At 47.0% G+C, this 22500-nt stretch overlaps 11 protein-coding genes across 16 annotated transcripts; 6 read left to right on the top strand and 5 right to left on the bottom strand.

Moving 5' to 3' along the window:
* Positions 1–784: 784 nt before the first annotated feature.
* On the top strand, positions 785–2252 carry LOC122621062 (mitochondrial pyruvate carrier 2). Its single transcript, XM_043798798.1, has 3 exons — positions 785–1026; positions 1088–1128; positions 1705–2252. The coding sequence occupies exons 1-3, from the start codon at positions 861–863 to the stop codon at positions 1954–1956; spliced, it is 459 nt and encodes a 152-aa protein (XP_043654733.1). The 5' UTR covers positions 785–860; the 3' UTR covers positions 1957–2252.
* Positions 2253–2830: 578 nt separating this feature from the next.
* LOC122621063 (mitochondrial pyruvate carrier 2) lies at positions 2831–4051 on the top strand. The gene is made up of 4 exons (XM_043798800.1): positions 2831–2991; positions 3077–3247; positions 3303–3343; positions 3719–4051. The coding sequence occupies exons 2-4, from the start codon at positions 3100–3102 to the stop codon at positions 3986–3988; spliced, it is 459 nt and encodes a 152-aa protein (XP_043654735.1). The 5' UTR covers positions 2831–2991; positions 3077–3099; the 3' UTR covers positions 3989–4051.
* A 228-nt stretch (positions 4052–4279) lies between these two features.
* On the top strand, positions 4280–5343 carry LOC122621060 (U6 snRNA phosphodiesterase). 3 transcript variants are annotated; one of them, XM_043798795.1, is made up of 3 exons: positions 4280–4443; positions 4496–4837; positions 4898–5343. In XM_043798795.1, the coding sequence occupies exons 1-3, from the start codon at positions 4346–4348 to the stop codon at positions 5232–5234; spliced, it is 777 nt and encodes a 258-aa protein (XP_043654730.1). In that variant the 5' UTR covers positions 4280–4345; the 3' UTR covers positions 5235–5343. The 3 variants fall into 3 exon arrangements, with proteins under 3 accessions (XP_043654730.1, XP_043654732.1, XP_043654731.1); XM_043798796.1 differs by having other exon boundaries at positions 4324–4443; positions 4516–4837; XM_043798797.1 differs by lacking the exon at positions 4898–5343 and having other exon boundaries at positions 4516–4713.
* Positions 5344–5392: 49 nt separating this feature from the next.
* LOC122621055 (dynein regulatory complex protein 11) lies at positions 5393–8333 on the bottom strand. The gene is made up of 6 exons (XM_043798785.1): positions 8083–8333; positions 6976–7976; positions 6014–6922; positions 5781–5951; positions 5579–5727; positions 5393–5521 (listed from the first exon to the last, which is right to left on the bottom strand). Exons 1-6 carry the CDS (start codon positions 8320–8322, stop codon positions 5517–5519), a joined length of 2475 nt encoding a protein of 824 aa, XP_043654720.1. The 5' UTR covers positions 8323–8333; the 3' UTR covers positions 5393–5516.
* Positions 8334–8427: 94 nt separating this feature from the next.
* On the bottom strand, positions 8428–10724 carry LOC122621056 (vacuolar protein sorting-associated protein 45). Its single transcript, XM_043798787.1, has 3 exons — positions 10438–10724; positions 10176–10374; positions 8428–10124 (listed from the first exon to the last, which is right to left on the bottom strand). Exons 1-3 carry the CDS (start codon positions 10528–10530, stop codon positions 8692–8694), a joined length of 1725 nt encoding a protein of 574 aa, XP_043654722.1. The 5' UTR covers positions 10531–10724; the 3' UTR covers positions 8428–8691.
* Positions 10725–10862: 138 nt separating this feature from the next.
* LOC122621059 (metaxin-1 homolog) lies at positions 10863–12673 on the top strand. Of its 2 annotated transcripts, none has more exons than XM_043798793.1 (5): positions 10863–11091; positions 11182–11328; positions 11423–11701; positions 11954–12349; positions 12525–12673. In XM_043798793.1, the coding sequence occupies exons 1-5, from the start codon at positions 11005–11007 to the stop codon at positions 12597–12599; spliced, it is 984 nt and encodes a 327-aa protein (XP_043654728.1). In that variant the 5' UTR covers positions 10863–11004; the 3' UTR covers positions 12600–12673. The 2 variants fall into 2 exon arrangements, with proteins under 2 accessions (XP_043654728.1, XP_043654729.1); XM_043798794.1 differs by having other exon boundaries at positions 12413–12673.
* Positions 12674–12985: 312 nt separating this feature from the next.
* On the bottom strand, positions 12986–14777 carry LOC122621058 (methyl-CpG-binding domain protein 3). Of its 3 annotated transcripts, none has more exons than XM_043798790.1 (3): positions 14505–14777; positions 13936–14274; positions 12986–13627 (listed from the first exon to the last, which is right to left on the bottom strand). In XM_043798790.1, exons 1-3 carry the CDS (start codon positions 14696–14698, stop codon positions 13138–13140), a joined length of 1023 nt encoding a protein of 340 aa, XP_043654725.1. In that variant the 5' UTR covers positions 14699–14777; the 3' UTR covers positions 12986–13137. The 3 variants fall into 3 exon arrangements, with proteins under 3 accessions (XP_043654725.1, XP_043654726.1, XP_043654727.1); XM_043798791.1 differs by having other exon boundaries at positions 13936–14271; XM_043798792.1 differs by lacking the exon at positions 13936–14274.
* A 242-nt stretch (positions 14778–15019) lies between these two features.
* On the top strand, positions 15020–16849 carry LOC122619277 (AP-1 complex subunit mu-1). Its single transcript, XM_043796103.1, has 2 exons — positions 15020–16110; positions 16192–16849. The coding sequence occupies exons 1-2, from the start codon at positions 15289–15291 to the stop codon at positions 16648–16650; spliced, it is 1281 nt and encodes a 426-aa protein (XP_043652038.1). The 5' UTR covers positions 15020–15288; the 3' UTR covers positions 16651–16849.
* On the bottom strand, positions 16779–18786 carry LOC122619276 (2-oxoisovalerate dehydrogenase subunit alpha, mitochondrial). Its single transcript, XM_043796102.1, has 4 exons — positions 18625–18786; positions 18031–18565; positions 17804–17969; positions 16779–17665 (listed from the first exon to the last, which is right to left on the bottom strand). Exons 1-4 carry the CDS (start codon positions 18691–18693, stop codon positions 17116–17118), a joined length of 1320 nt encoding a protein of 439 aa, XP_043652037.1. The 5' UTR covers positions 18694–18786; the 3' UTR covers positions 16779–17115.
* A 281-nt stretch (positions 18787–19067) lies between these two features.
* Positions 19068–20756, top strand: LOC122619833 (probable tRNA (uracil-O(2)-)-methyltransferase). Its single transcript, XM_043797016.1, has 2 exons — positions 19068–19332; positions 19392–20756. Exons 1-2 carry the CDS (start codon positions 19068–19070, stop codon positions 20690–20692), a joined length of 1566 nt encoding a protein of 521 aa, XP_043652951.1. The 3' UTR covers positions 20693–20756.
* Positions 20699–22450, bottom strand: LOC122619834 (RNA-binding protein with serine-rich domain 1). Its single transcript, XM_043797017.1, has 3 exons — positions 22286–22450; positions 22046–22207; positions 20699–21767 (listed from the first exon to the last, which is right to left on the bottom strand). Coding segments are annotated over exons 1-3 (1128 nt in total). The 5' UTR covers positions 22288–22450; the 3' UTR covers positions 20699–20803.
* Positions 22451–22500: the final 50 nt, after the last annotated feature.

Raw genomic sequence — 22500 nt, 5'->3', positions numbered from 1 at the left:
AAACTACACTTACAAAAGTGGATTTTTTCAGTCAGCACAAATCTTTTAATAAATGGCCCTCATTTTTCTTAAATAAACTTTTAGCTACGTTTTCAACTTGTATATGCAAGCAAGGCAACGTTTTGCAATACTAGAATTAGAGAAGGTAAATTGTCTTTAGTACGCCAGCTGTTGTAGGTGTAATAAATTTTTTTTTAATTGTGTAATTTTATGTTTTTAATAAACTATTTTATTTGCGCTTTAATGTATATAAGATTTAGGAATACATTTAACGTATTTTGAAATCATCACAGGCGCGAGAAATGGCTCATCACTAGGATCGCGTGACTCCTAAAAAAAAACATGCATTTACGTGCTATTTATAGAGATATTGCTCGTGTATGGGTAGCGCTGCATTCGATTGAGACACTTTTGCTTCCGTCAACATTTAGCTGCGGAAATTGCGGAAATTGGCACACTCTCCTCAAGGTCAAGGATGTTGTGCGGCAGCTAATGAACCTGTGATCGGGCAAAAACCTGTTCCTAAAGAGCCTAAATAGATGAATGCATGATTTTAGCAGTTTTTAGAAAGTCAAGTACGAGTTGTAGGTGCAATTGTGTAGGTATTTCCTTAACGTGTCAAATTAAACACGTTAGTAAATAGCGCGCTCAGCTGTTCGAGTTTGCGGTTGTGTGGGTGCTAGTTCTCTATCTTTTGCTCTCTTTCCCTCTTTCGCTCTCTCGCTAAGCTTTTTGGCTTTTGTTGTTTAGCGTTTCATAGTAGATTTTATTTTGTGATTGCCAGCCAACGAGTTTGGACGCATAAATTACCATCACTGCGACCCGTGGAATTTTTTCGCACAAATAGCAACAACAACAAAATGTCGTCCGCCGCCGTTCAGCCACCACCGCCCGTTCCCCCGCCACCACCATCGGCCGCACCTTCCGCCGGAAAGGGCATCCACTCCAAGCTGTACAACGGGATGATTGGCGCCGCCGACAAATTTGTGCCCGCCAAGCTGCGCCCACTGTGGATGCATCCAGCTGGTAAGGCCCACGGACAACTATGCCATGTAGAGCCCCAACTATAAGTTTGTTTTGATTCCAGGTCCCAAGACGATATTCTTCTGGGCTCCCGTCTTCAAGTGGGTAAGTAGGAGACAGAAAGCCAGACGAATGGGATTACATAACTCGGACAACGCACGACCTTCGCTGATTTTCATTATCGCACACACACTATAGTTCACCATAAATCCGAAACGACGGTAGACAAATCTGTGCGCAGGTGCCATTAAATGAAATTATTTGATTATTTCGAGCAACCTGCGCTTGATAACCGCATGCGGTTGTGTTTGTGAGCGGATTGCTTTCTGGTTGCTTTCAGCTGTGGAGCCCTATAAAGAAAGATTCCCGAATATCGCTTGAAAAATATCAAATACTCATCAGAAAGCTGAAGCACTTTATCGGCACCTCAAGCAGCTATATACCAGGATTATATGCATTTGTTTATGTTTATTTCGATGGCAGCTATATCTTAAATATAGATGCCTTATACTATTATTTGTACATATGTATAGCAAACAGCAAACGAATAGTTTGAAAAACAAAGAAAAGCCATTTGTGATTCCTTAATACGGTAACTAACCCATATTAAGCTTCAGTATATGGTGGCATCTTTTTATAAGAAACCGATACAAGCATTCTAATCCGTTTTTACTTTGCCAGGGTCTCGTTGCCGCCGGCCTGAGTGACTTGGCCCGACCGGCCGACACCATCTCCGTGTCCGGATGCGCCGCCCTGGCTGCCACGGGAATTATCTGGTCGCGTTACTCGCTGGTGATCATACCCAAGAACTACAGCCTGTTTGCCGTGAATCTCTTCGTGGGCATCACGCAGGTGGTGCAGCTGGCACGGGCCTACCACTACCACCAGGGTCAGGAGAAGCTAAAGCAGGAGCAGCCAGTGGCGCAGAATTAGAGACATATCAAATCGAATACCGGTGCTGTCCCCTTCATATAGACTTCAATCGAACTCTTATGTACATACAAATCCCACAACGCACAACGTAAACGAAAGGATTAAGAGAAAGCTGTGCTCGCAGATCGGGCATCTGCGTTTTACAATTTGTTAACCATTATTATTTATGGTACACCGCCTTATCGACGTGATTCGTATTACTTAAGTTGTAACCGTGGAGGCTTTGCGTATAGTTAAATCGAAACGAGAATGATAAACCAATATATTATAAGACTTTAGTCACTAGAGTAACTCAATTGTTCGTTTTATTGGATTGGATTTAAGGCAACAATGGGTTAGAAATAGAAAAATTAATTCATAATAATTAAGTGTAAAAGCAGTTTTCTGGGAACTATTTTCCTTTAAAGTATTATTTTCAGTGTTTACTTAGGAAAACTTGCCATATTATCACAATCCAAAAGTAATCAATATCTATTTCTTTGATTAAATACAAAATGCAATTATGCTCGAGTGATCTAAATTAAATGTGTAGTTAATAATTGCGAAGGAGTATAATTCCATAGAAACCTATTGAAAACGGATTATCAAGAGTATCACATCACTCATACGCCATGTGTGCTGAATGTATTTGCACATTGGTTGTACGATAACTGTTTTGAGTTTTACTCAATTACTCATGAAATCACTAATTAATTAAAAATCAATAAAAAGAGAATATAACTAACAACTTTTATTAGTTTTGTGGCAAAAGCAAAGTGTGAAAAGAGGGGCTGGCGTCGTATACTTGTTGCTGATAATGCTGGTGATAACAGGAGCTCTAAGCTAATAACTAATAATACTAGCGAAACATAAACATATGTGTATGGACGGCGAACCTTTCGGAAAGCTCAGTTGTAGATGGACGCTTCGTTGGAGCTGTTGTGTCTCAGATTGTTCAGGAGCACCACTTCCCACCTGGTTTAACTCAATACCAAACGATTGTTATTCCCGCGCTTCCAGTCAATCAACCCATACTCAACAAATACTTGATTAGAGGTTGGCTATATAGATTTCCTCTCGACTTGCAAATCTAACAGCAGTTTCTCTTTGCAACTGCGATCGGTTGGACGTTGGAAAATAGAGGGAAAATACCTGTGATCCGGAATGTCTGCTACTCCTCCTACGCCGCCTGCTCCCACAGCTCCAGCTTCCACCGGAATGGGTCTTCACTCCAGGGCGTACAATGGACTTATCAACGCCTGTGACAAGTATGTGCCCGCCAAGATGCGACCCTTGTGGATGCATCCTGCAGGTGATAATTGAGGTATTTCGAGCACCGAGAAGATACTAACATATCTTTCCTCCAGGCCCCAAGACCATATTCTTCTGGGGTCCAATCGTTAAGTGGGTAAGTTTTTGGCACTACTTGCATAACCATGAACCCTGTGTCCTTAGCCAATGGCCATTATCACCGTACTGATAAACAAATCTGTGGGCGCATATTGTGTTTTATTATTATTTGCTTAGTTCTCGGCAAACCTGTTCAAGCTCGCGATAAATTAGTACGTATATGTATATACCATTTTCCTCTCCACGCGCGAGATTCTGATAACTGAATGATTGTGTGGTTTTCGTGGCTCATGGAATATTTCATAATACTTTTGCTGTTTTGCCTGGAAGCTTTGGCAACATGCCATTCAGATTTGCAGTCAATGGGGGGATTTACCCTGCATTATCGGCCTGATCCCCCTAATCTCCGCACGCATTCTATCTTCCACTCCAGAGCCTCGTTATCGCGGGTATCGGTGATTTGACGCGTCCTGCGGACACGATCTCACCCAATGGATGTCTGGCCCTTGGGGCAACGAACCTGATCTGGACGCGCTACTCCCTGGTGATCATACCGAAGAACTATAGCTTGTTCGCGGTGAATCTCTTCGTGAGTCTGACGCAGCTCTTCCAACTGGGACGGTTCTACCATTACCAGTGGGAGCAGTCGAAGCTGCAGAAGAATGGCGGCGAGCAGTGCCCGACTATTGAAGCTAGTTCGTAGTAGACCAATTTGTGCATTTTAATCGATTTAGTCTAAATAAAAAATAAAAATTTTAAATTTTAAGGCTTTTAACGGTCAATACTTTTCATCTGGGGAATTACAAAATTTATAACAAAAAATAGCTAAAAAATGAGCCTTAAATCATTTTAAATCATTTATATTATGTAAATTTTATAAATTTTTTCTTCAATTTTAATAAATAAAATTAAATTGCTTAAAACAAACAAAAAAAAAGCTAAACGCACATCACTGTTGATTTAATCGATAGTCGATAAATGTAAATAAAAACCGGCGAACATTGGGCTGTTGGTCACTTGTTAAATGAAATAAAACAAAAATAAATAAACAAATAATAATATGGCCCTCGTAGACTATGGCGGCAGCAGCTCCTCCGCCTCCGAAGATGAGGACTGCACCGAAACCATACAAACTCCAGCACTGAGCTGCTTGAAAAGGTAAAGTGCTTTACTGGAATACCCGTAGATTTCTACATTTTAACCGCCAAAGACCGGCCCTGCCCACAGCAGCCGCCCTGCTGGGCCCCAAGAAGCCCAAGCCCGAGGAGTTCGTCGAGGATGTGGTGGATGATCCCGCGCAGCATGGCGGCCGCATCCGTAGCTTCAAGCACGAACGGGGAAACTGGGCCACTTACGTCTATGTGCCGGCAACAGCATGTGCTGACCAGCTGGAGGAGTTCCAATCTGAGGCAATTGCGCGTATGGAGCCACAGGTAGAACTGCAGCCGAACGAGTCTCTCCATCTGAGCCTGAGTCGAACAGTGGTGCTGCAGTACCACCAGATCGATGAGTTCTCCCGATCCTTGCAAGCCGCTCTCAACAGCTCTACGGGGTGAGATTTTTGACCCAATAGCAAGAAGTAAAGTTCATAACAAATAAGCAATCCTTTTAGATTCGCCGCCACTTTGCAGGGACTCCGGATCTACACGAACGAGGAGCGAACCAGGACCTTCATTGCAGCGCCCCTGGATGCTGCTTTTGCTGAGAAGATGACTGCCATCCTACAGCCCATCGACCAGGTGATGCTGGACTACCGGCTGCAGCAGTTCTATGATCCGGCCTCGTTCCACGTGAGCCTTCTTTGGTGCGTGGGAGACCAAGAGAAAGTGCTCAACGAGAAACTAACGGATCTACAGGAGCTCCTTGAAGACCAGGACACACTCTCTCTGGCGGTCAATGAGGTGCACCTGAAGAGCGGCAATAAGGACTTCACATACACGCTAAAATAGGATATTGCCAGTCTAGAATTAAATAACAATTATTCTTATAAATACATAAGAATAAGAATATATATAAATCAATATATATATATGCATGCTGCTTTCAAATAGGATGTAATACCAAATATATTGATTTATTAGGTATACAAGTTTATGAAAAATGTAATCCCATTTTAGTTTATAGATATAAACATATACATTGTAGTTTCATAATAAATGCAAGATTGTAAAGCAAGCCACAGCGTTGAATGAATTGTAACCATTAGCAATCCAAAGATGTGTCCTTATAAATTAGGCTTAAATATAAGAAGTGCAATGATTACCTTTCAATTAAGACCCTTTTTTTTTGTTACCATTTCCCTGCTTGGCAGCCTGGGCCTGCTCCTCCAGCAATCGCTCCTCCTCCAGCTCCAAAAACCGCTGACGACGTCGGCCGAGTGGGGTCTTCGACCACCAGGAATCGAAAGCTTCCTCCTCCTCGCGATAGACAGGATCTCGTGAGCTGCAAGGCATGGAAACTAATATGCATCTTGTTTCGTAGTTTAAACTATATACCACAGAACATTGATCAGTTCGGCGTTGGTCAACGGTTGGGTGCGCAGCTGGAGCTTTCGCTTGCAGGTCATCACTTCCTTGAGGCAGGCATCGATGGACCCAATGGTGTAGCCATCTGATATCTTGGCCATGGCGCTGGTGTCCAGATTGGAAATGCCACCGGAGTAATCGCTGTCGGGGTACAAACGACATCAATAGATTTCTTTGTTAAGTACATCACCAAGTTTACGAACTGCAACAATGTTTTCCAGGCATGAGACATGGCTCCGTAATCCGGTCGTGGAATATAGATGAACCGATTGTAGACGGATTGCAGTAGCTTTTGATCCGCCTCCCAGGGCAGATTGGAGGTGCCGATGAAGACGACGCGATCCTCAGGAGCAATATTTTTTATCAGCTTGGGTAGATCCTTCTTCAGCCGCTTGGGATCTGTGCGATCCGTCTTCGGAATTTTCTTCATGAAGGGACGCTCCGCATCGCCCATGTATATCACCGCAGGTTGGAGCAGCCGTGACACCTTCAGTACCAGATGGATAAGCATTATGAGTCCCGATTTGCCAGGATACTTTCCCACAATGTTAGCAGGGGTCAGATCGAAAAGCACGGCTCCCACCTCCGTGCAGATGGCGTGGAGCAGAGCCTTCTTTCCAGATCCTTTGGGTCCGGCCAACAGGATGGAACGTATAAGTGGAGTACAGTTGTGGATGGCATCGGATCCCAGCGGAAGGATGCAGTACTCCGTGAGAATTTGGCGGATATCGCCCGGCGAGGGATTCGTGCCATTCCTGGCCGTCAACGCCTTGTCGCCCAGGAATTGCTTCAGCCTTAGCTCCGGATATTTTCGTATTATGCCATTCGTGACCAGCTCTTCGTACAGCGACTCCGTAGTGCGATCCGGCGTCAGATCCTTCTCCTTCTTCTTTTTGCTCTTCTTGCCGGATCGCCGAGTCTTTTTGCTGCTCTTCTTGACCTTCTTGCCGACGGCCGTTTGAAGCAGCTCGATCTCCTGGCGCATCACATCGTCGACGGCGCGCCGGAACTCCAACTCCACCTCCTGGTACTTGTCGCTGTAGATCATGTCCTCGTAGGCCGCTTGGCTAAGCACACCGGTCTCATCCTTATCCCGCCAGGTATCGTTAAAGCTGAAGTTGTAAATAGATTCAAATTAGATTCACTTATGAATTCCTTTACTTACAGATCGATTTCAGCACGGATGTCTGGTAGGCAGACGGATGGCGCCGGCTGGAAGCTCACTTCCTCGTCTTGGTTTTCGTTAACGTTGAGGTCACCACTGCGTGCGGGTGATTTGGACTTATCCTTTGTCTTTCGCGACTCCTTGGAGGAGCGTGCCGACGATCGGCTGTGCTCGCTCTCAGTTCCAGGTCTGCTGAAGATATGCAATGACCCACCCTGATCCTCGGAGGGAAAGTCCGGCAGCTTGCCAGTCTTATCGTAGCAGTCCCTTACCCAGGCCCGAATCTCATCGGCAATGTCCTCCTTCATGCTGGCTCCGTGCTTGGCCCGAATCTCCTCCTTCAGTGCGCACTGCCGCTCCTCAAACTCTTTTCCGTAAAGGGCTTGCGCCTGGTAGCGCTTCTCGTTGTGCTGCAGCTTCTCCAGTTTCTCGGCCCGCTCCTTAACCACAGCCGGTGGTGGTGGCAGCATTCCGATGAGGATCATCTCCTCCATCTTGCGGCGGCGCGTAATCCGTCGGGCTGTGTGCCCTCGCCACATCTTCTGAATCTTCATGGCAGCCAACAGACCGGAGTCACTGCGCTCCTTTTCGGTGCGCTCCTCCGACTTGCCCTTTTCCTTAAGGATGCGGATCTCCTTCATAAAGTGCGCACGCAAGCGTCCTTGTCGCGCTCGCTCATGCATCTGAAGCATCCTAATGGCCTCGATCTCGGTGGTCACCGTCTCCTCCATCTCGTGCTCTTCAAGCCAGCCCAGCTTCGTTAGGATCTCGTGCATGGTTTTCTTACGAAACTCAAGCTCCTGCTGGCGCTCGCGAAGAAAGTAGCGGGGTATCCGCAGCTCCGTTTCCATGGGCGTCAGGCGCAGGCGTTCCACCACCTCGTCGTTGTAGCTGAACTCCATCAAATCGATGTTCACAAGATCGTGTTTCAGCTCCACTACCCGACCCATACAGGCGTCCAGTAACTTACGCACCAACTGACGCTTCTGAGGCTGAATCATCTATGGAAAGATGGGGTGCAAGTAAAAGTCAAAGAATTGGAAACTCTGCATGTATCCCATTTTTATTTGAAAGGTCATCTTAGGCCTTACAAAGTCGTATACCCACATTATCGTAGACATCCTCCAACCTATTGCTCAGGCATATGTAGCGCAGATAGAACTCGTACAGACTTGACTGCAGCAAGGCCTTGGCATCCGCATCGGCGGCTACGGATCCGACCGCGGCATTCATGGTGGCCACCGTCGTCTCCACATCCTGGTGCTGTCTCTCATAGTCAATCGTGGAGAGCAGCTCGCATTCATGCTGGGATTGGTGCCAGATATCGTTGAAATATGTGCTGGACATGATGGTCAATGATACTCCAATGAAAAACTGAAGCTCTTGTTTGAGCCCAACGAAACGTTGCCTTGGAGTTGCCAAGGAACTTTTTGCCGAAACGGGGTGCAGTTGTTACAAAAACAATGAGCGTATAGTATTTTTGGACACACATAGTTGAATATAATACATTTTGTCCAAGGCGTTGCCTTGTGTTACCCTCTAGAATAACAATTAATATGTTTACAGGTATATTACATGGATACGCTTAAAAGGTTAAATAGTCCGATGGATTTGAATTGGTATAATGCATGGAATAGACTTAATAGATAATGCACATTCATATGTAGTTAATAAATAGTTAACAATATAATTGGGGCTATCTAGTGAAAATAGGCTTTAAATGTTATCCGTGGAACAGTACTTGATCATGGATTTGGTGTGCTTAAACTGAATGCCACTTGTGGAGGCCATGACCTCTTGTATAAAACTCTGCGAGTTATGGATGGTGGTGCCGCCAAGGATGACTTTATAGCCGGCGTTGTTTAGCTGGTGTACGGCTAAGGCTTCCTCGTACGTGGCGCCGCCAATAATAAACACAACCACCTCCTGGGGTGGTCGTCGGAATGGCACGAGCTCAGAATTTATGGCCGGAAAGAGAGGATCCAGTTCGCGACCTTTGAACACGTCCTCTAGAGTTTCCTTTAACAGAGGTGTGTGCTGGGTGAAGACATTTTCCACACCCTTAAGGCCCTTAATTAAGTTCCGTGTCAGCTTTACGGCGTCCGTTATGCGCACCATATTGAACAAATCCCCTTGACGTACGTGTGTTCCAGCATACTCGATCAGCGAGGGCACTATGGCCGCTCGTCCACCGCGCGTTTTAATGATCTGCAGCAGTCCAGATGTGTCGCAGTTGGCGTGTCTCTCGTACCGCAATGCATAGAGTGCCACCAACTTTAGGGCATCATCGATGGAAACCCGTTCGTCTGCAATCAGTTTCTTGATTCTCTGCAGCTGGGCCGAGTGCTCTGCCTTGCAGGCAATCTCCTGTTCAAGCTCGGAAACCTCGAACAGATTCCTCTTGTTGCTCAGCGCCGACAGTTCGCCAATCACACACAAATGCTTCTGCACGGTGCCAGACATTTTCTTAAACTGCGGATATGACTCAATAAAGTTCTTCATGTCTGATATGCTCTCCACCTTTTTGTGGTCGTTCGCCTTGCGTTGGAACTCCTCCATCAGTTGCTTGATGGTGGACCCGATTTCGCCGTAGTTGGCGTACATGTTGTTGCCATAGAACTCATCCTGATCACCGGATAGAACCAGCTCCTTAAAGTCCTTCGGCACGTTTGGGCGATTCGACAGGTCCAATCGATTGTTTTTTATGTGCAGCAACTCATGCACCATGGCCTGGTATGTCCACTGATGCAGGAGGGGCGTCACAGGGTCGTCCCTGCGGTCCAGCACGAGGAGCAGCGGCGGCGCGGCGCCATCCATGTTAGAGCGAAAGTCGAATAGTGAGGACTCTTTTGTGATCTGCTCGTAGATAAGCTTGGCCAAAAGCTGAGCCGCCTGAGAGCCAGCTCGGTAACGGATGACTGGGTTCAGTTTAAGGGACAGCAGCACAGCTGTTATGCCCTGCATGCTGCGGTTCAGTGCGTCCGGCAGCCAATTAAGATTCGCCATGCAATTGGGAATGCTAAGAGAGAACAGATTGGGGTTGACACACAGGTAGTCCGCATACAGCTCCTTCACCTCTCGCACAGACTCGGATTCGTCGCACTCTGCCAAGTACTTAATGTCCGTCCGGGGAATGATGTTGCTGAAATCTATTTATGAGTTTAGTACTATTCCGAGAGCGCTTCTCCTGACCCACTTACAAATGTAGTAGGCGCTGTATTTGGGGTTCCGCAGCTCGTTGGCCAGCAGCTGGATGTTCTGCTTGGTAGGGCGAATGAAGACGATGCATTTGAGATACTTCAACCGCTCGTTGGATCTCCCCGAGTCCAGGCGTTCGAACAGGTACACCTCCCTCTGCAGCATGTCCGATTGGCTAAAGGCCATCGAAATGATACTGGTCTACGAATGATGTGGATTTTCAGTCATATGGCAGGGGATTTGGTTCGCAGTACTTGTACTTACCGTCTCCTTGTCTAGCAGGATGATTTTCATGCCCGGTCCAGACTCGGAGCACATTTTCTCAATGTACAACTTGATGCCGCTTATCAGATTCATGTTTGCTAACTAATTTACGGCGAAAATCCAAAATTAATGTTTTTTTCGCAAACAGATGGGATAGAGATGAGCTAATTTCGATATCTTCGTGATAACAGCGGTAACTGGCCATTCGCTACATCTAGCTAATGTTGTTCATGAAATGTAAAATATGTAAATAAAAACTTCAATTTATTTGATAGTGTAACCTAAATGTTAATAAAGATGATAGAATTCCGAATAAATTTAGATTTTTGTGCAGCCAAACTAAGCTTAAAGTAGCAGCCCTTATCCCTGGCCAGCAATCGATAAGGCGCCGATATGCTCGAGCGATATATCGAGTGCCCAGTAGTTATCAGTCTGAAAGCACTCTCAGCAGTCGGCCAGAAATTGTGGCATATATTTTTGGATTCAAATTCGGATGGCAAAACATGCAGGTGCACTGTTGAAAACCGGCTAAATACAAGAGTACGAGCGAGCAAAGACTAGGACACAATGGAGATGCATCTGGGAGCAACGCTGCATGTGTACAAGGGGGAGTACGGACTGCCGTCCATAGATTTTGAATGTTTACGTGCTCTGGTAAGTTCCGTTGCATCACACGGCGGCCAGCACGCCTGTTTTGCCCACTATCGCTGTAACTGATGAAACCGCCTCTTTGCCGGGTAACAGTGCCTCCTGCGATTCACCCGCTGTCCCATGGACGTGCAGACGAGCTCCAATCCCCTGCGTTCGGGAGCCGGAAAACTGCCCTATCTGCAGATCGGCAACCAGAAGTTCGCGGGCTATAGGCAAATTAAGCGCGTGCTGGATCTCGAGGTGAGTGCGCGAAACAATGCCGGGTGAACAAACTGCAGGGTCTATTTATAGGTATGTTTTCTTATGGGCTTAATTCGACGTATCATTCTTCCAGGGTTACCCGATAGATGCGCATTTAAGCACTAAACAAAAGCATTTGTCCACCGCCTACGCCAACTGGGTGTTCACCAATCTGCACGCCTACTACCACTACTTCCTGTATGGAGAGCCCCACAATTTTGACACAACCACGAGGGGTCTCTACGCCAAGCGCACACCATTCCCCTTCAACTTCTACTACCCGTCGTCCTACCAAAGGGAAGCCTGCGACGTGGTCCAGGTGATGGCCGGCTTCGATGTGAACGACAAGTTGGACAAGCACGAAGGCGACTACGTGAGTGCTTCCGATTACATATTATCTTATTCTACATAACTGGTCTAATTTGTATGACATTTTTGTTTATCTAACCTATGATTCACGTCCAAATTGCCTTGTGATTTGAAATGTTTAATCAGATGCTTATATTAGTAGACAACATTTTCCAAACAGTATTTGCCATTTCATCATATATTGACCTTTTCATATTAATGTCTCTAATCAATTTCATGAACATTAATTGATTGTTTTTATTGAATATTTTTCCAGCTCGTTGTCAATGCCAAGAAGGTAGTTAATCTGCTGTCCAGTAAATTGGGTCGCAAGGTGTGGTTCTTCGGCGACACCTACAGCGAGTTTGATGCCATCGTCTACAGCTATCTCGCCATCATCTTTAAGATCGCACTGCCCAACAATCCACTGCAGAATCACATTAAGGGCTGCCAAAACCTGGTAAACTTTATAAACCGCATCACAAAGGACATATTCCGCAACGAGGGCTACAGTTCCGTCAAACTCACAAAGACACCCAGTGGCACGGAGGCAAGTCTGACGGCCTCGGAGCGCAAGTTCATGGATTCTGAGCTCAACACCAAAATAGTGGCCGGCGTGGGAGCAGTGTTGGCCATGGGAGCGTTTGCGGCATGGCGTGGGATTTACAACCAGGTGGGAATCTTTGGCTGAAATTTGTAGTACTTAACCCTTAACTGCCTGGAGCTTATTTGATAGTTCTGGTTCAATGTCTTTGTTTGGCTCCAGACACTCATGTAGACCACAACATACCAGACCAGGTGCAAAATTCTCAGTTAATTGCAAATTCCGATTGCTTCATCCCTTGCAGCTAACGACACGCTCTTCGACGGACTACGATGGCATAGATTACGAGGATGACGAGATGGAGGAGGGCCTAGACTAATCGCATCTCTGCAACGATATATCTACGTGTATAGTATATATTTTAAAATACAATGTGGGGATGAAGCACAAAAACTGTCCAGCCTTAAAGGTTTGCGTAAACACTAAAGAAGTTCGATTTATTTGGCCATAAATCTTTGGACCGAAAAGAAATCAAAAGGTCGTTTCAGGTAATGATCTTTATTTAAATAAAAGATCCTCGTCTTGGATTGCTTTTGGTTCCAAAGATTTGTCATACAAATTGACCGACCTAGTATGAATATTCGATTTATGTATTATAGTTCGAATTCGTTTTTAAACCGTCTTGTATAAAATAGCATTTTAAAATCCTCTGAGCGTAATAAAAAAGGATAACAGAGCCCTGTTGTTATGGAAAAGACAAGCGGATCGTTCTTAATGTCCAATAAAAACCTCGATTGGAGTTGGATTTGGTTTATTACACACTAGTCTTAAACGTAGATTTCGAATAGGGGTCAATACGATAGAGATGTTAGAGCCTACAATGGAATTGGTAGATGCATGAGGGATGACCATTAAAATCATGTCTTGAGTGCATCCTGCAGCTTTCGCCGCGCCACACCGACTCTATCCTCTTGTTTGCGTATGTCGTCCTCCGAAATGATCACCGCGTGCATGAGCGGCTGTTCAGGATTCATGAACGCCATGGCATTCTTGGTCAAATCAGACTTCGTAGAACTCTGGCCGTGAACGCCGGCGTTGAGCATATGCAGGGCCGTGGCCACCGACTGGAGAACGGTCTGTTCGTTAACATTGGGGCCAACTGTGCGTATGGTCTTGGGCAGTGAGATGTCGTCTAGCTCCTCGCCGCTGTCGTGGCAGGCGCGGAGTCGTTCCAGCCGCTTTTCCCAGAACAATTGTTTCGGCTTCTCCCGGGTGCCATGCTTGGGATCATTCTTTGCTTTGGCGGGATCCTGTTTGTGGTTGCGAATCACTGTCACCGGTTGCTTGAAGATCGAGGCAGTCTGTCGGATTGGCGGCACCAGGGAGACATCTGTGCGCAGGGCTCGGCTGTAAGGGATTAAAGATAGCAAATGTATTAGAGAAATGCTTACAAATAGCTAAAACACCGAACAGCACATAAGACAAAACGTCAAGTAAAGCTTAAGCATGCAGAGATGGTGAACAAAAATCTCAGGTGGCACAGAGCTACAGCGTTTTTGAAGACAACTACGAATTGTTGGCCAATTGTGTGTTTCTTTTTGGGTCATTTTGATTTCATGATTTTTGATTCCCGCAGGCTGTAGACCTTGCGTCCTGGCAAACAAGACATGACACGCTGGCATGCAAGAGTCAAGTGCTCCTCCACTTGGCTCTACCTGAGTTCGATCTGTTGCTGCTGGCGATTGGCAGTTGATGGTGAAGCAGATGCTGCTGCTGTTGTTGCTGACGAGGCGGCCGCTGCCGGAGGAGCAGCTCCTCCTGCTGCTGCAACGTTGCCTCCTTGGCTGCGGGCGAACTTGCGCTTGAGGGCATTGGCCGCCGATCCGGTGGTGGCCCCATTACCACCCCCGCTGGCTATGGGCAGCGGCATGGCGCTGCAGCGGTACAGCGAAATGGAGGGCGAGGGCAGGGCTCGGTGTGCCATCTTGCCAGACTGGAAATCGGGGATTGCAATGTCCTGCGGCTTTCCCTCCGCCCTTTTTCCTGTGGGACTGCTGAACAGACACGGCGGTGGATGGAGATTTGGGTGGGTTATGTAGTTCGTGTGTGTGTGTGTATACATAGGCGTGTGCGTGTGTGTGATGTGTGGTGTTTGGTTTATGCGGATGTAATAACAGAAAGGTAGTGAAAGTGATTAAACGTTTATCCGATTCAACAGCGTGCAGTGTTCCGATTTTAGGTAGTATATAGTACACTATATAGTAGTGTTGCTCTTCTTCTTTACCTGTAGTAGAAAACATCCACCTTGTTATTGTTGTTGTTGCTGCTGGCTGTGGCACTGCTGCTGTTGTTGTTGCTGCTGGCGTTGCTATTGGCGCTGCTGCCGGATTTTCGGACCTCGTCGCGTTGCCATCCCTTTGGCAGGACACTGCAGTCGACGCGTTTGCGCTCGATTGTGACGCTCGGGTTCATTTGCATGCTCGCCGAAGTAAATAATTAACAATTCCACAAAAGCAGCGTCTGGACTAGCAGCAATGTGGCCGTACTGGGGATGGCGGCAAATGCCAAACCGCTATAGAGATGCTAGTGTATGATACGAAACTATTTTGAAAAACATATGTTATTCGAATTAACAGGAATCAATGGTTTAAAGGGTAATGTTCAAAAATATATTACGTATTGAAATGCGCAATACGTAATATATTTTTGAAACTTTCAGCTAAGTCGCTAGGAAAGCACCACTAAGCTAATCTCACCTGGCCACACTGTCCAACACCTGGTATATTCATTTCACAACACTGGTGCGCAAACGATTAAGAAGAAGCAGCAGTAGAAAAGGCGACGTAAGAAATTTCGGAGTTTTCATTCGCATTTTCCAGGCCACGAAACGGAATATGTGAATCCAGCCCATCGACAGACCAAGCCCACTCATCGACCCAACGCGACAGTCGCCAACTTCTACGCGCAACGCCTGCCGCGAGCAGTAGAGCCAGCCAAGCGACCACCCACTCGATCCAATTGGGAATTTTACACCTGGGACAAGTGGCAGCTGCTGGGAACCAATAGTCATGTCTTCGTCGGCCATTTTCGTTCTGGACGTGAAGGGCAAGGTGCTGATATCGCGGAACTACCGCGGTGACAACATCGACATGGCCGTGATCGACAAATTCATGCCGTTGCTGATGGAGCGCGAGGAGGAGGGCATGATCACCCCAATCCTTCAGACGGCGGAGACTACGTTCGCCTACATAAAGACCAACAATCTGTATATCGTATCCACGACGCCGCGCAATAAAAACGTGAATATCGCTCTGGTCTTCGTCTTTCTGCACAAGATCGCCCAGGTCTTTGTGGAATACTTCAAGGAGCTGGAAGAGGAGTCCATTCGGGACAACTTTGTGATCATCTACGAGCTGCTGGATGAATTGCTCGACTTTGGCTACCCTCAGACCACCGACTCGAAAATCCTACAGGAGTATATAACACAGGAGGGTCACAAGCTGGAGCTGCAGCCCCGCATCCCGGTGGCCGTGACCAATGCAGTCTCCTGGCGATCTGAGGGCATTAAGTACCGCAAAAATGAGGTGTTCCTCGACGTTATCGAGTCGGTGAATCTTTTGGCAAACGCCAACGGCAATGTGCTGCGCAGCGAGATTGTAGGTGCCATTAAGATGCGTGTCTACCTATCGGGAATGCCGGAGCTGCGACTGGGTCTCAACGACAAGGTCCTGTTCGAGAGCACAGGCCGCGGCAAATCCAAGTCCGTAGAGCTAGAGGACGTCAAGTTCCACCAGTGCGTGCGATTGTCGCGTTTCGAGAATGACCGCACAATCTCGTTCATTCCTCCGGACGGTGAGTTCGAACTGATGTCCTATCGTCTGAACACGCATGTGAGTATTTTAAAGTACTTAGTACCAAAATGATTTTCCAATCATTAAACAATACAAGACTAACTAAACCCTTGTTGACAGGTCAAACCCCTGATTTGGATCGAATCGGTGATCGAGCGGCATGCGCACTCCCGTGTGGAGTACATGATTAAGGCAAAGTCTCAGTTCAAGCGAAGATCGACGGCCAACAATGTGGAGATCGTCATACCAGTGCCCGCCGACGCGGACTCTCCCAAGTTCAAGACAACCATTGGCAGCTGCAAGTACGCACCAGAGCAGAACGCAATCATCTGGACGATCAAATCGTTCCCGGGTGGCAAGGAGTATCTAATGAGGGCACATTTCGGTCTCCCGAGCGTGGAAAGCGAGGACAATACGGAGGGCAAGCCGCCAATTCAGGTGCGCTTTGAGATTCCCTACTTCACCACGTCGGGAATCCAGGTGCGCTACCTGAAGATCATTGAGAAGAGCGGTTATCAGGCGCTGCCGTGGGTGCGGTACATTACGCAGAACGGCGACTATCAGCTACGCACCAATTGAAAGGAGCAACTCCCGTTCCTGCATCATTCCAGCCAAGCTTCAGCGAGTCATCCTGCAACAGGTAGCTTCATCTCCACCCGCGTTTTTGTCTGCGATGCGTTGCGTTAAGTCAAAAGTATATATTTGTATTCGTATTGTTTCAGTATATGTATATTGTATGTAAATCAAATTTAATAAATTTTAACACCTTTTCATAACACCTGCACCAGAGTGGGTCACTTTGAATGTGCAAATTAAGACCTAGGATGCAACCAAGTTAATTCTCTTCATAAACCAGAGAAAACCCAATAAAAGTGTCTAATTTCACATATCCACCGACCCACCTGCACAGATGAGTCATAACAAACGGGTTGAACCCACAGAAAATTGTTTGCCTATTGCTTAATCATAATAAATGCACTTTCGATCGAGTCTCTCGGTTCGCTTTGATTTCTGAGTTGTTAGCATCTTTCTGGCACGTGGAATCTATTTCTCAAAGTTCTTCAAGGGATAGTGCTCCTTGTGGGCCTCGATATGTTTTTCCAGCTCGGTACGCTGCTCTATCAAATGCTGCGGCATCTCCGCGTAGACACCTTCGAACATCTCACGCCAGTTGGGCTTAAGTTTCTTCTCGGACACTGCAATCTGCTTCAAAACCTTTTTCCTGATATCCTTGACGTATTCGTTTTCGACCTCCTCGTCGAACCAGCCTTTGTGCACCATGTAGCGCTTGAGCTTCGATATTGGGTGCTCCACCGAGTTCCAAACCTCGATCTCCTCCGCTGGTCTGTAGGCTGTACTATCATCTGAGGTGGAATGGTGGCCCACTCGATAGGCCAAGGCCTCGAACACCACCGGCTTGTTCTCCTTAAGCACATACTCCCTGGCAGCCTTCATCGCATTATAAACGGCGAAGACGTCTGTGCCATCTACTCGAATGGTAGTAATTCCATAGCCCATAGGTCCGCGACCTGCGATTCCATCGCCCTTGTACTGTTCATGGGATGGAGTGGATATGGCGAAACCGTTGTTGCGACTGTGTGGAAAGGTACGTCATAGGGAACATATTTAAATAGAGCAGGGAACATTCAATGATATTTTTGATAAGATACGAATTACTTCAGCACACGTTATCTAATCAAAGTAACGTCTTGTGTATCCTAAAGTTACTCACCAGAAGAGAATAACTGGACTACCCAAAGTGGCAGCAAAGTTGAAGGCGGCGTGTGCATCTCCCTCAGAAGCAGCTCCCTCGCCGAAGTAACAGACCACACAGGCATCGTTGTTTGGCTTTAATTTCATGGCGTAGGCGGCTCCAACGGCCTGAGGCATTTGGGTGGCTGCAAACCCAATAGATCATAAGCGTTTGCTCTTCTATTAAATTACACTATGTAAACTCACAAAGTGGACTGGATATGGTGACAAAGTTAAGTTCCCTTGAGCCATAGTGGACGGGCATCTGCTTGCCGCGACCCAAGTCTTCCGTGTTGCCGTAGCACTGATCGATGAACTGGTCGATGCGAAAGCCGCGCCATACCAAAACACCAGCCTCGCGATACTGTCCATAGATGAGATCCCGCATCTCCAAGGCGGCGGCACTGCCAATGTGTGAAGCCTCCTCGCCAAAATTGGTCATGTAGAACGAGATTCTGCCCTGTCGCTGGGACTCGTACAGGATTTTATCCATGGTGTTCAGCAGCACCATATCGCGGAACATTTTCTCCACAACCTCACGGCCCAGCTGTGGATCCTGGGTCTCATCCGCTATATAGCCATCCTGGTCCATCACCCGGTAAATTGGTATTGGTGCATAGTCTTCTGGCTGAATCAGGTTCAACTTGCTGACGAATGGAGCCTTAGCGCCGGGAAAATTGGCGTAATCCTCCGATGGCTTTGAGCTGTAGTCCCGCGCAGCTGTCGAGATCGCTCCTCCAATCTGTCAGTGGAGAACCAAACAAATAACAACAAACCCATCTGATCACTCCAAGTACTAACCACTTTCAGGTGCTGTTGGCGCCTCGCCACAGAGCCCAATAGGTGCACCGATTTGCGCAGGAATGACATGATATATAATTTGTGTCTAAACTATTAAATGCAACAGGTAATTTTAAAGATTCAGCTGCGTGTTTCCCAGCTGATTACGCAAGACATTCGTTGTTACCATATCGATAGGTCTTAATCAATCCATGTTTTTAGGGATTGGTTATCGAGATCTGCAAATAAATTATAAATAGTTTTAATTTTTCTGGTACTTTCTAATAAAAAACTTTATAAGAAACCTTATAAATTAATATCCTTTTAATAATTACTATGACTAACGCAAGGTAATATGCTAGGAAGTTTAAATACGCGCCAAGCAAATATCGATAGGAACAGCAACCCATCGTGCGTATACTTAATATTCGCGATTTCATGTGCCACCTTCCTTTTTCAACACCATGGCAGCAGTAGAAGAAGCACAATTCTGGCAGGCAATTGGAATTCTGATCAAAAACTACCATGCTTTGAATAAAAAGATATTCGAGGTAGTCATTACCCAAGTGAAAAAGCAGCAGGATGGACGACTGTGTGAGTCCAGTGCGGAGGAGCTGGCAACGTCCCTAAAGGAAGACCCAAACAAGCGCACGTGCACAGGATTTACGATCGGATTCAAACTGCTCCCCAAAAAACTGGCGGATAACATCCTAGGCACCGGAACTGTGGGTGGGGATAATCAATGCATTTGTTATTTTATAGAGAACTTATAAGCCTCCTAATTACAGACTTTGAGAAATGTCTTTATGAGTGCCAATTTGCAAGCGATAGCATCGAAGACTTCTCTGTAAGACTTCTGGAGGGACAGTTTCAACTGGAGTCCAAATCTAATCCCAACTGGTTGGAGTTTGTGCTCAGGCCGAAGCTGTTAAGCTGGTCCCAGTCCAGGCAGGATGAAGCAAAGGTGAAGTCATTGGGATTGATAAATGTGGAGAAGTACAATGATCTGTACAAGGAATTGAAACAGAGGCATTCACAACGCCTTCTAGAACACTGGAAAACCGCGCAGGAATCAACGGATCCGTTGAAGTTCATTTACGAGGATTTGGCCATTGCCGCATATCTCATAGTTTTGTGGAGTCAGACACAATCGGAGCCGAAAGCTTTCGCAGACTTGGGTTGTGGAAATGGTCTTTTGGTTCATGTGCTGAACGCCGAGGGCTACAAAGGGTATGGCTACGATATAAGGAAGCGAAAGCTATGGTCTCTTTATCCGCCGGAAACCCAAAAGAGCCTCATTGAAAAAGCCGTGGAGCCCAACAACTTCCGCTTGGATTTTCCGGATGTGGATTGGTTGATAGGTAATCATTCGGACGAGCTGTCTCCTTGGCTACCGGTTTTGGCTAGTCGTTTGAACATCAACTACTTCCTACTGCCCTGCTGTCCCTATGAACTGTCGGGAGCCAAGTTCCGCCGGCGAAATACGAAGATAAGTGCATACCAGGATTTTTTTCAATACGTCACTCAGGTCTCTCATGAATGTGGCTATGAGATCCTACAAGACCGCCTCAAAATACCGAGCACCAAGCGCTTGGCTCTGTTGGGAATTAAAAGAAAAGCCTCGAAGGCACTTGAGGACTTGGAGTACTTTGTCCAGGAAGAGCTACGAAAGTATAAAACCGGAGATGCCGAAATTAAGCTGCGCGAGAAGGAGGAAAGCGTTCGCAACTGCACGCGGGTGGATAAATCCATAATTGATGCTTTAGTGCTTAAGATATTTAAACTGATTCTGGATTCCAACGAAGAAAAGTGGTCTGGTCGTCTGCCCATGCGACAGATTGCCCAGGCTCTCACCAAAGAGGAGCTGAGTGGCATTAAATCAGAGTGCGGAGGCATCAAAACATTGCTGCGCAATAAGCACGAAGTTTTCCAGTTCTGCGGTGGTGATCTCATAGGAATAAAAACCCCTAAACCAACAGCTGCTCTTCCACAATCCCATCTGACCATAAAGAAACGTAGCTGTTTTTTTAAGCTTCATCACCCGCTGGGATGCCCTCTTGAGGATGCTGAGTGCTCGTTTATACACTGAACCAACTCTCTATGTGTGTGGCCTCTGCTCACGTTTATTATTTGAATTAAAATATAAAGAAAAGTGCAGTAATCGTGTCAATTGTAGAAACTAGGAGTCGATCGGTGTCCTCTAACGAGAGCTGTCACTGCTATTGCTGCGACGTCGTCGACGAATGGGAGAGCGGGAGCGGCGACGTGGTGAACGTCGGTTCCTAATGGGTGACTGACGACGTCCGCCGCCGCCGCCACCACCTCCTCCACGATTGTTGAACCTGTTAAACTGGGGTGGGGATCGCCAGCGGTTATTTGGTGGACGACGCATCGGTGGCGAGGGACGACGCATGGGCGGACGCTGTTTAGGTATGACAACCGGGGATACCGTGATCTCCTGGCCATCTATCTGCCCGCCATCCATGTGCTTCATGGCCGACTCGCAATCCTCGGCCGTGGCGTATTCCACAAACGCCACGCCGCGTCCGAAATTCGGGTGATAACGATCTACGGGGAACTCCACATTCTTCACATCCCCAAAGCTGCTAAATATCTCAAACACATGGTCCTTGGTCACGTTGCGGGTGAGCCGACCGACATGAATGCGCACCGGTTTGGGCGTAGGCGACCGTGTGCGGCTGCGCGACCGGGAGCGCTCCCTTCTCTTCGGTGGCGGCGTCCTCTCCACGGAGCCACGACCACGCCGACGTGGCGATCGTGAACGACTGGCTGAGCGGGAGCGCTCGCGTTTAACATTATTGCTATCGACCGCTGGCCTATCGTTGGATCCAGCACGGCGGGCACGATCCCTCGACCGACTACGACGATCGCGATCTCGCTCCGGCTCCTTTCGCGTCTTGCTGCCCGGTCTGGGAGATTTGGAGACGCGCCTGGGGGAACGGGTGCGAGAGCGGGAACGTGATCGGGCGCTGGGCTTATCCTTGTCCTTGTCTTTGCCAGCAGCTCCGCCACGTCGTCGATTCTTGTCGGTACGTTCCGAGTCGCTGGACGACGACGATGAGGAGCTCGAGGAGTCGCTGGAGCTGCTTGAGCTGGAACGGGATGACCCGGAGCTGCTGCGCGAGGAGCTGCTGTCCGATGAGCTAGAAGAGGTGAATGGTTGTACTTATTTTTAGCAACTAAGAAAACGGCAATAAGGCTTGTAAAGAGTAAAACACCGTTTAACTACGTTAAAATTATGTCTATATATAGCATAAAAATTACAATGACTTTTAAAAATTTTATTCGTTCGAAAGAATATATCTTCCCTCTACTGTTGCCTTTATTTTGCCTAACAAGAAGGACTTCCTGTAAGAAATAACCCTTATTCTGTGTGACAGATGGCAGCCATTGTGGGGAACACTATTGCCGGCTGACTTACCTGCTTCTGGAGTCGCTGCTGGAGGACGCCGATCCGCGGCGTTTGCGCTCGCGGTCCCTGCGCGAGGAGCCGCTGGTCGCCTTACCGTCCTTCTCTTTGGCGTCCTTCTCCTTGTTGTCCTTTTCCTTCTCACCCTCGCCGGCGGGACTCTGGGCACGCGCCCTGTTTTTTTTTTGCGGCCGAGAAAAAGACGAAATGTTTTAGCCCTTTTAGGGAGCAAAGTGCGGTGCAATTACTTACATTTTCGTATCGCCGATTTGTTAAACGATTAGTTTTATTGTACCGCACACTCTTTTAGGAGCAAGCCGAAATGTTTTTATTAATAAATCCTGATTTTTTCAACAGGAGTTAAAAGCGAGTAGCGTTTTCAGTGGAGATTTGTGTGACCGTATTGCAAACGTTCGAAAATCACACTAAGCCTTAAAAAAATTTCCTACTGTTATTACTGACAAAAT

Source organism: Drosophila teissieri, chromosome 3R (genome assembly GCF_016746235.2).
Source record: "Drosophila teissieri strain GT53w chromosome 3R, Prin_Dtei_1.1, whole genome shotgun sequence".
Classification (NCBI taxonomy): Eukaryota; Metazoa; Arthropoda; class Insecta; order Diptera; family Drosophilidae; genus Drosophila; species Drosophila teissieri.
Note: the sequence above shows the minus strand (reverse complement) of the source record. Positions and strands in the feature narration are given on the sequence as shown.

Excerpts from the sequence above, each read along its gene's own strand:
- LOC122619833 (XM_043797016.1), top strand. The coding sequence starts at position 19,068 with ATGGCAGCAGTAGAAGAAGCACAATTCTGGCAGGCAATTGGAATTCTG. Across the intron at positions 19,333-19,391 it reads CCTAGGCACCGGAACTGTGG|ACTTTGAGAAATGTCTTTAT; the intron begins GTGGGGATAATC and ends TCCTAATTACAG.
- LOC122621059 (XM_043798793.1), top strand. The coding sequence starts at position 11,005 with ATGGAGATGCATCTGGGAGCAACGCTGCATGTGTACAAGGGGGAGTAC. Across the intron at positions 11,329-11,422 it reads AGCGCGTGCTGGATCTCGAG|GGTTACCCGATAGATGCGCA; the intron begins GTGAGTGCGCGA and ends TCATTCTTCCAG. Across the intron at positions 12,350-12,524 it reads GGCGTGGGATTTACAACCAG|CTAACGACACGCTCTTCGAC; the intron begins GTGGGAATCTTT and ends CATCCCTTGCAG.
- LOC122619834 (XM_043797017.1), bottom strand. Across the intron at positions 21,768-22,045 it reads AGCAGCGACTCCAGAAGCAG|CTCATCGGACAGCAGCTCCT; the intron begins GTAAGTCAGCCG and ends CACCTCTTCTAG.
- LOC122619277 (XM_043796103.1), top strand. The coding sequence starts at position 15,289 with ATGTCTTCGTCGGCCATTTTCGTTCTGGACGTGAAGGGCAAGGTGCTG. Across the intron at positions 16,111-16,191 it reads CCTATCGTCTGAACACGCAT|GTCAAACCCCTGATTTGGAT; the intron begins GTGAGTATTTTA and ends CCTTGTTGACAG.
- LOC122621055 (XM_043798785.1), bottom strand. The coding sequence starts at position 8,322 with ATGTCCAGCACATATTTCAACGATATCTGGCACCAATCCCAGCATGAA. Across the intron at positions 6,923-6,975 it reads ATCCGTGCTGAAATCGATCT|CTTTAACGATACCTGGCGGG; the intron begins GTAAGTAAAGGA and ends TTACAACTTCAG. Across the intron at positions 5,952-6,013 it reads GCCTGGAAAACATTGTTGCA|CGATTACTCCGGTGGCATTT; the intron begins GTTCGTAAACTT and ends GTACCCCGACAG.
- LOC122621062 (XM_043798798.1), top strand. The coding sequence starts at position 861 with ATGTCGTCCGCCGCCGTTCAGCCACCACCGCCCGTTCCCCCGCCACCA. Across the intron at positions 1,027-1,087 it reads ACTGTGGATGCATCCAGCTG|GTCCCAAGACGATATTCTTC; the intron begins GTAAGGCCCACG and ends TTTTGATTCCAG. Across the intron at positions 1,129-1,704 it reads GGGCTCCCGTCTTCAAGTGG|GGTCTCGTTGCCGCCGGCCT; the intron begins GTAAGTAGGAGA and ends TTACTTTGCCAG.
- LOC122621063 (XM_043798800.1), top strand. The coding sequence starts at position 3,100 with ATGTCTGCTACTCCTCCTACGCCGCCTGCTCCCACAGCTCCAGCTTCC. Across the intron at positions 3,248-3,302 it reads CTTGTGGATGCATCCTGCAG|GCCCCAAGACCATATTCTTC; the intron begins GTGATAATTGAG and ends TCTTTCCTCCAG. Across the intron at positions 3,344-3,718 it reads GGGGTCCAATCGTTAAGTGG|AGCCTCGTTATCGCGGGTAT; the intron begins GTAAGTTTTTGG and ends CTTCCACTCCAG.
- LOC122621058 (XM_043798790.1), bottom strand. The coding sequence starts at position 14,698 with ATGCAAATGAACCCGAGCGTCACAATCGAGCGCAAACGCGTCGACTGC. Across the intron at positions 14,275-14,504 it reads GTGGATGTTTTCTACTACAG|CAGTCCCACAGGAAAAAGGG; the intron begins GTAAAGAAGAAG and ends GTGTCTGTTCAG. Across the intron at positions 13,628-13,935 it reads CAGCAACAGATCGAACTCAG|CCGAGCCCTGCGCACAGATG; the intron begins GTAGAGCCAAGT and ends AATCCCTTACAG.
- LOC122621060 (XM_043798795.1), top strand. The coding sequence starts at position 4,346 with ATGGCCCTCGTAGACTATGGCGGCAGCAGCTCCTCCGCCTCCGAAGAT. Across the intron at positions 4,444-4,495 it reads GCACTGAGCTGCTTGAAAAG|ACCGGCCCTGCCCACAGCAG; the intron begins GTAAAGTGCTTT and ends TAACCGCCAAAG. Across the intron at positions 4,838-4,897 it reads GCTCTCAACAGCTCTACGGG|ATTCGCCGCCACTTTGCAGG; the intron begins GTGAGATTTTTG and ends CAATCCTTTTAG.
- LOC122621056 (XM_043798787.1), bottom strand. The coding sequence starts at position 10,530 with ATGAATCTGATAAGCGGCATCAAGTTGTACATTGAGAAAATGTGCTCC. Across the intron at positions 10,375-10,437 it reads TCCTGCTAGACAAGGAGACG|ACCAGTATCATTTCGATGGC; the intron begins GTAAGTACAAGT and ends CATCATTCGTAG. Across the intron at positions 10,125-10,175 it reads ATACAGCGCCTACTACATTT|ATTTCAGCAACATCATTCCC; the intron begins GTAAGTGGGTCA and ends ACTCATAAATAG.
- LOC122619276 (XM_043796102.1), bottom strand. The coding sequence starts at position 18,693 with ATGTCATTCCTGCGCAAATCGGTGCACCTATTGGGCTCTGTGGCGAGG. Across the intron at positions 18,566-18,624 it reads GCCAACAGCACCTGAAAGTG|ATTGGAGGAGCGATCTCGAC; the intron begins GTTAGTACTTGG and ends CTCCACTGACAG. Across the intron at positions 17,970-18,030 it reads CACCATATCCAGTCCACTTT|CCACCCAAATGCCTCAGGCC; the intron begins GTGAGTTTACAT and ends TTGGGTTTGCAG.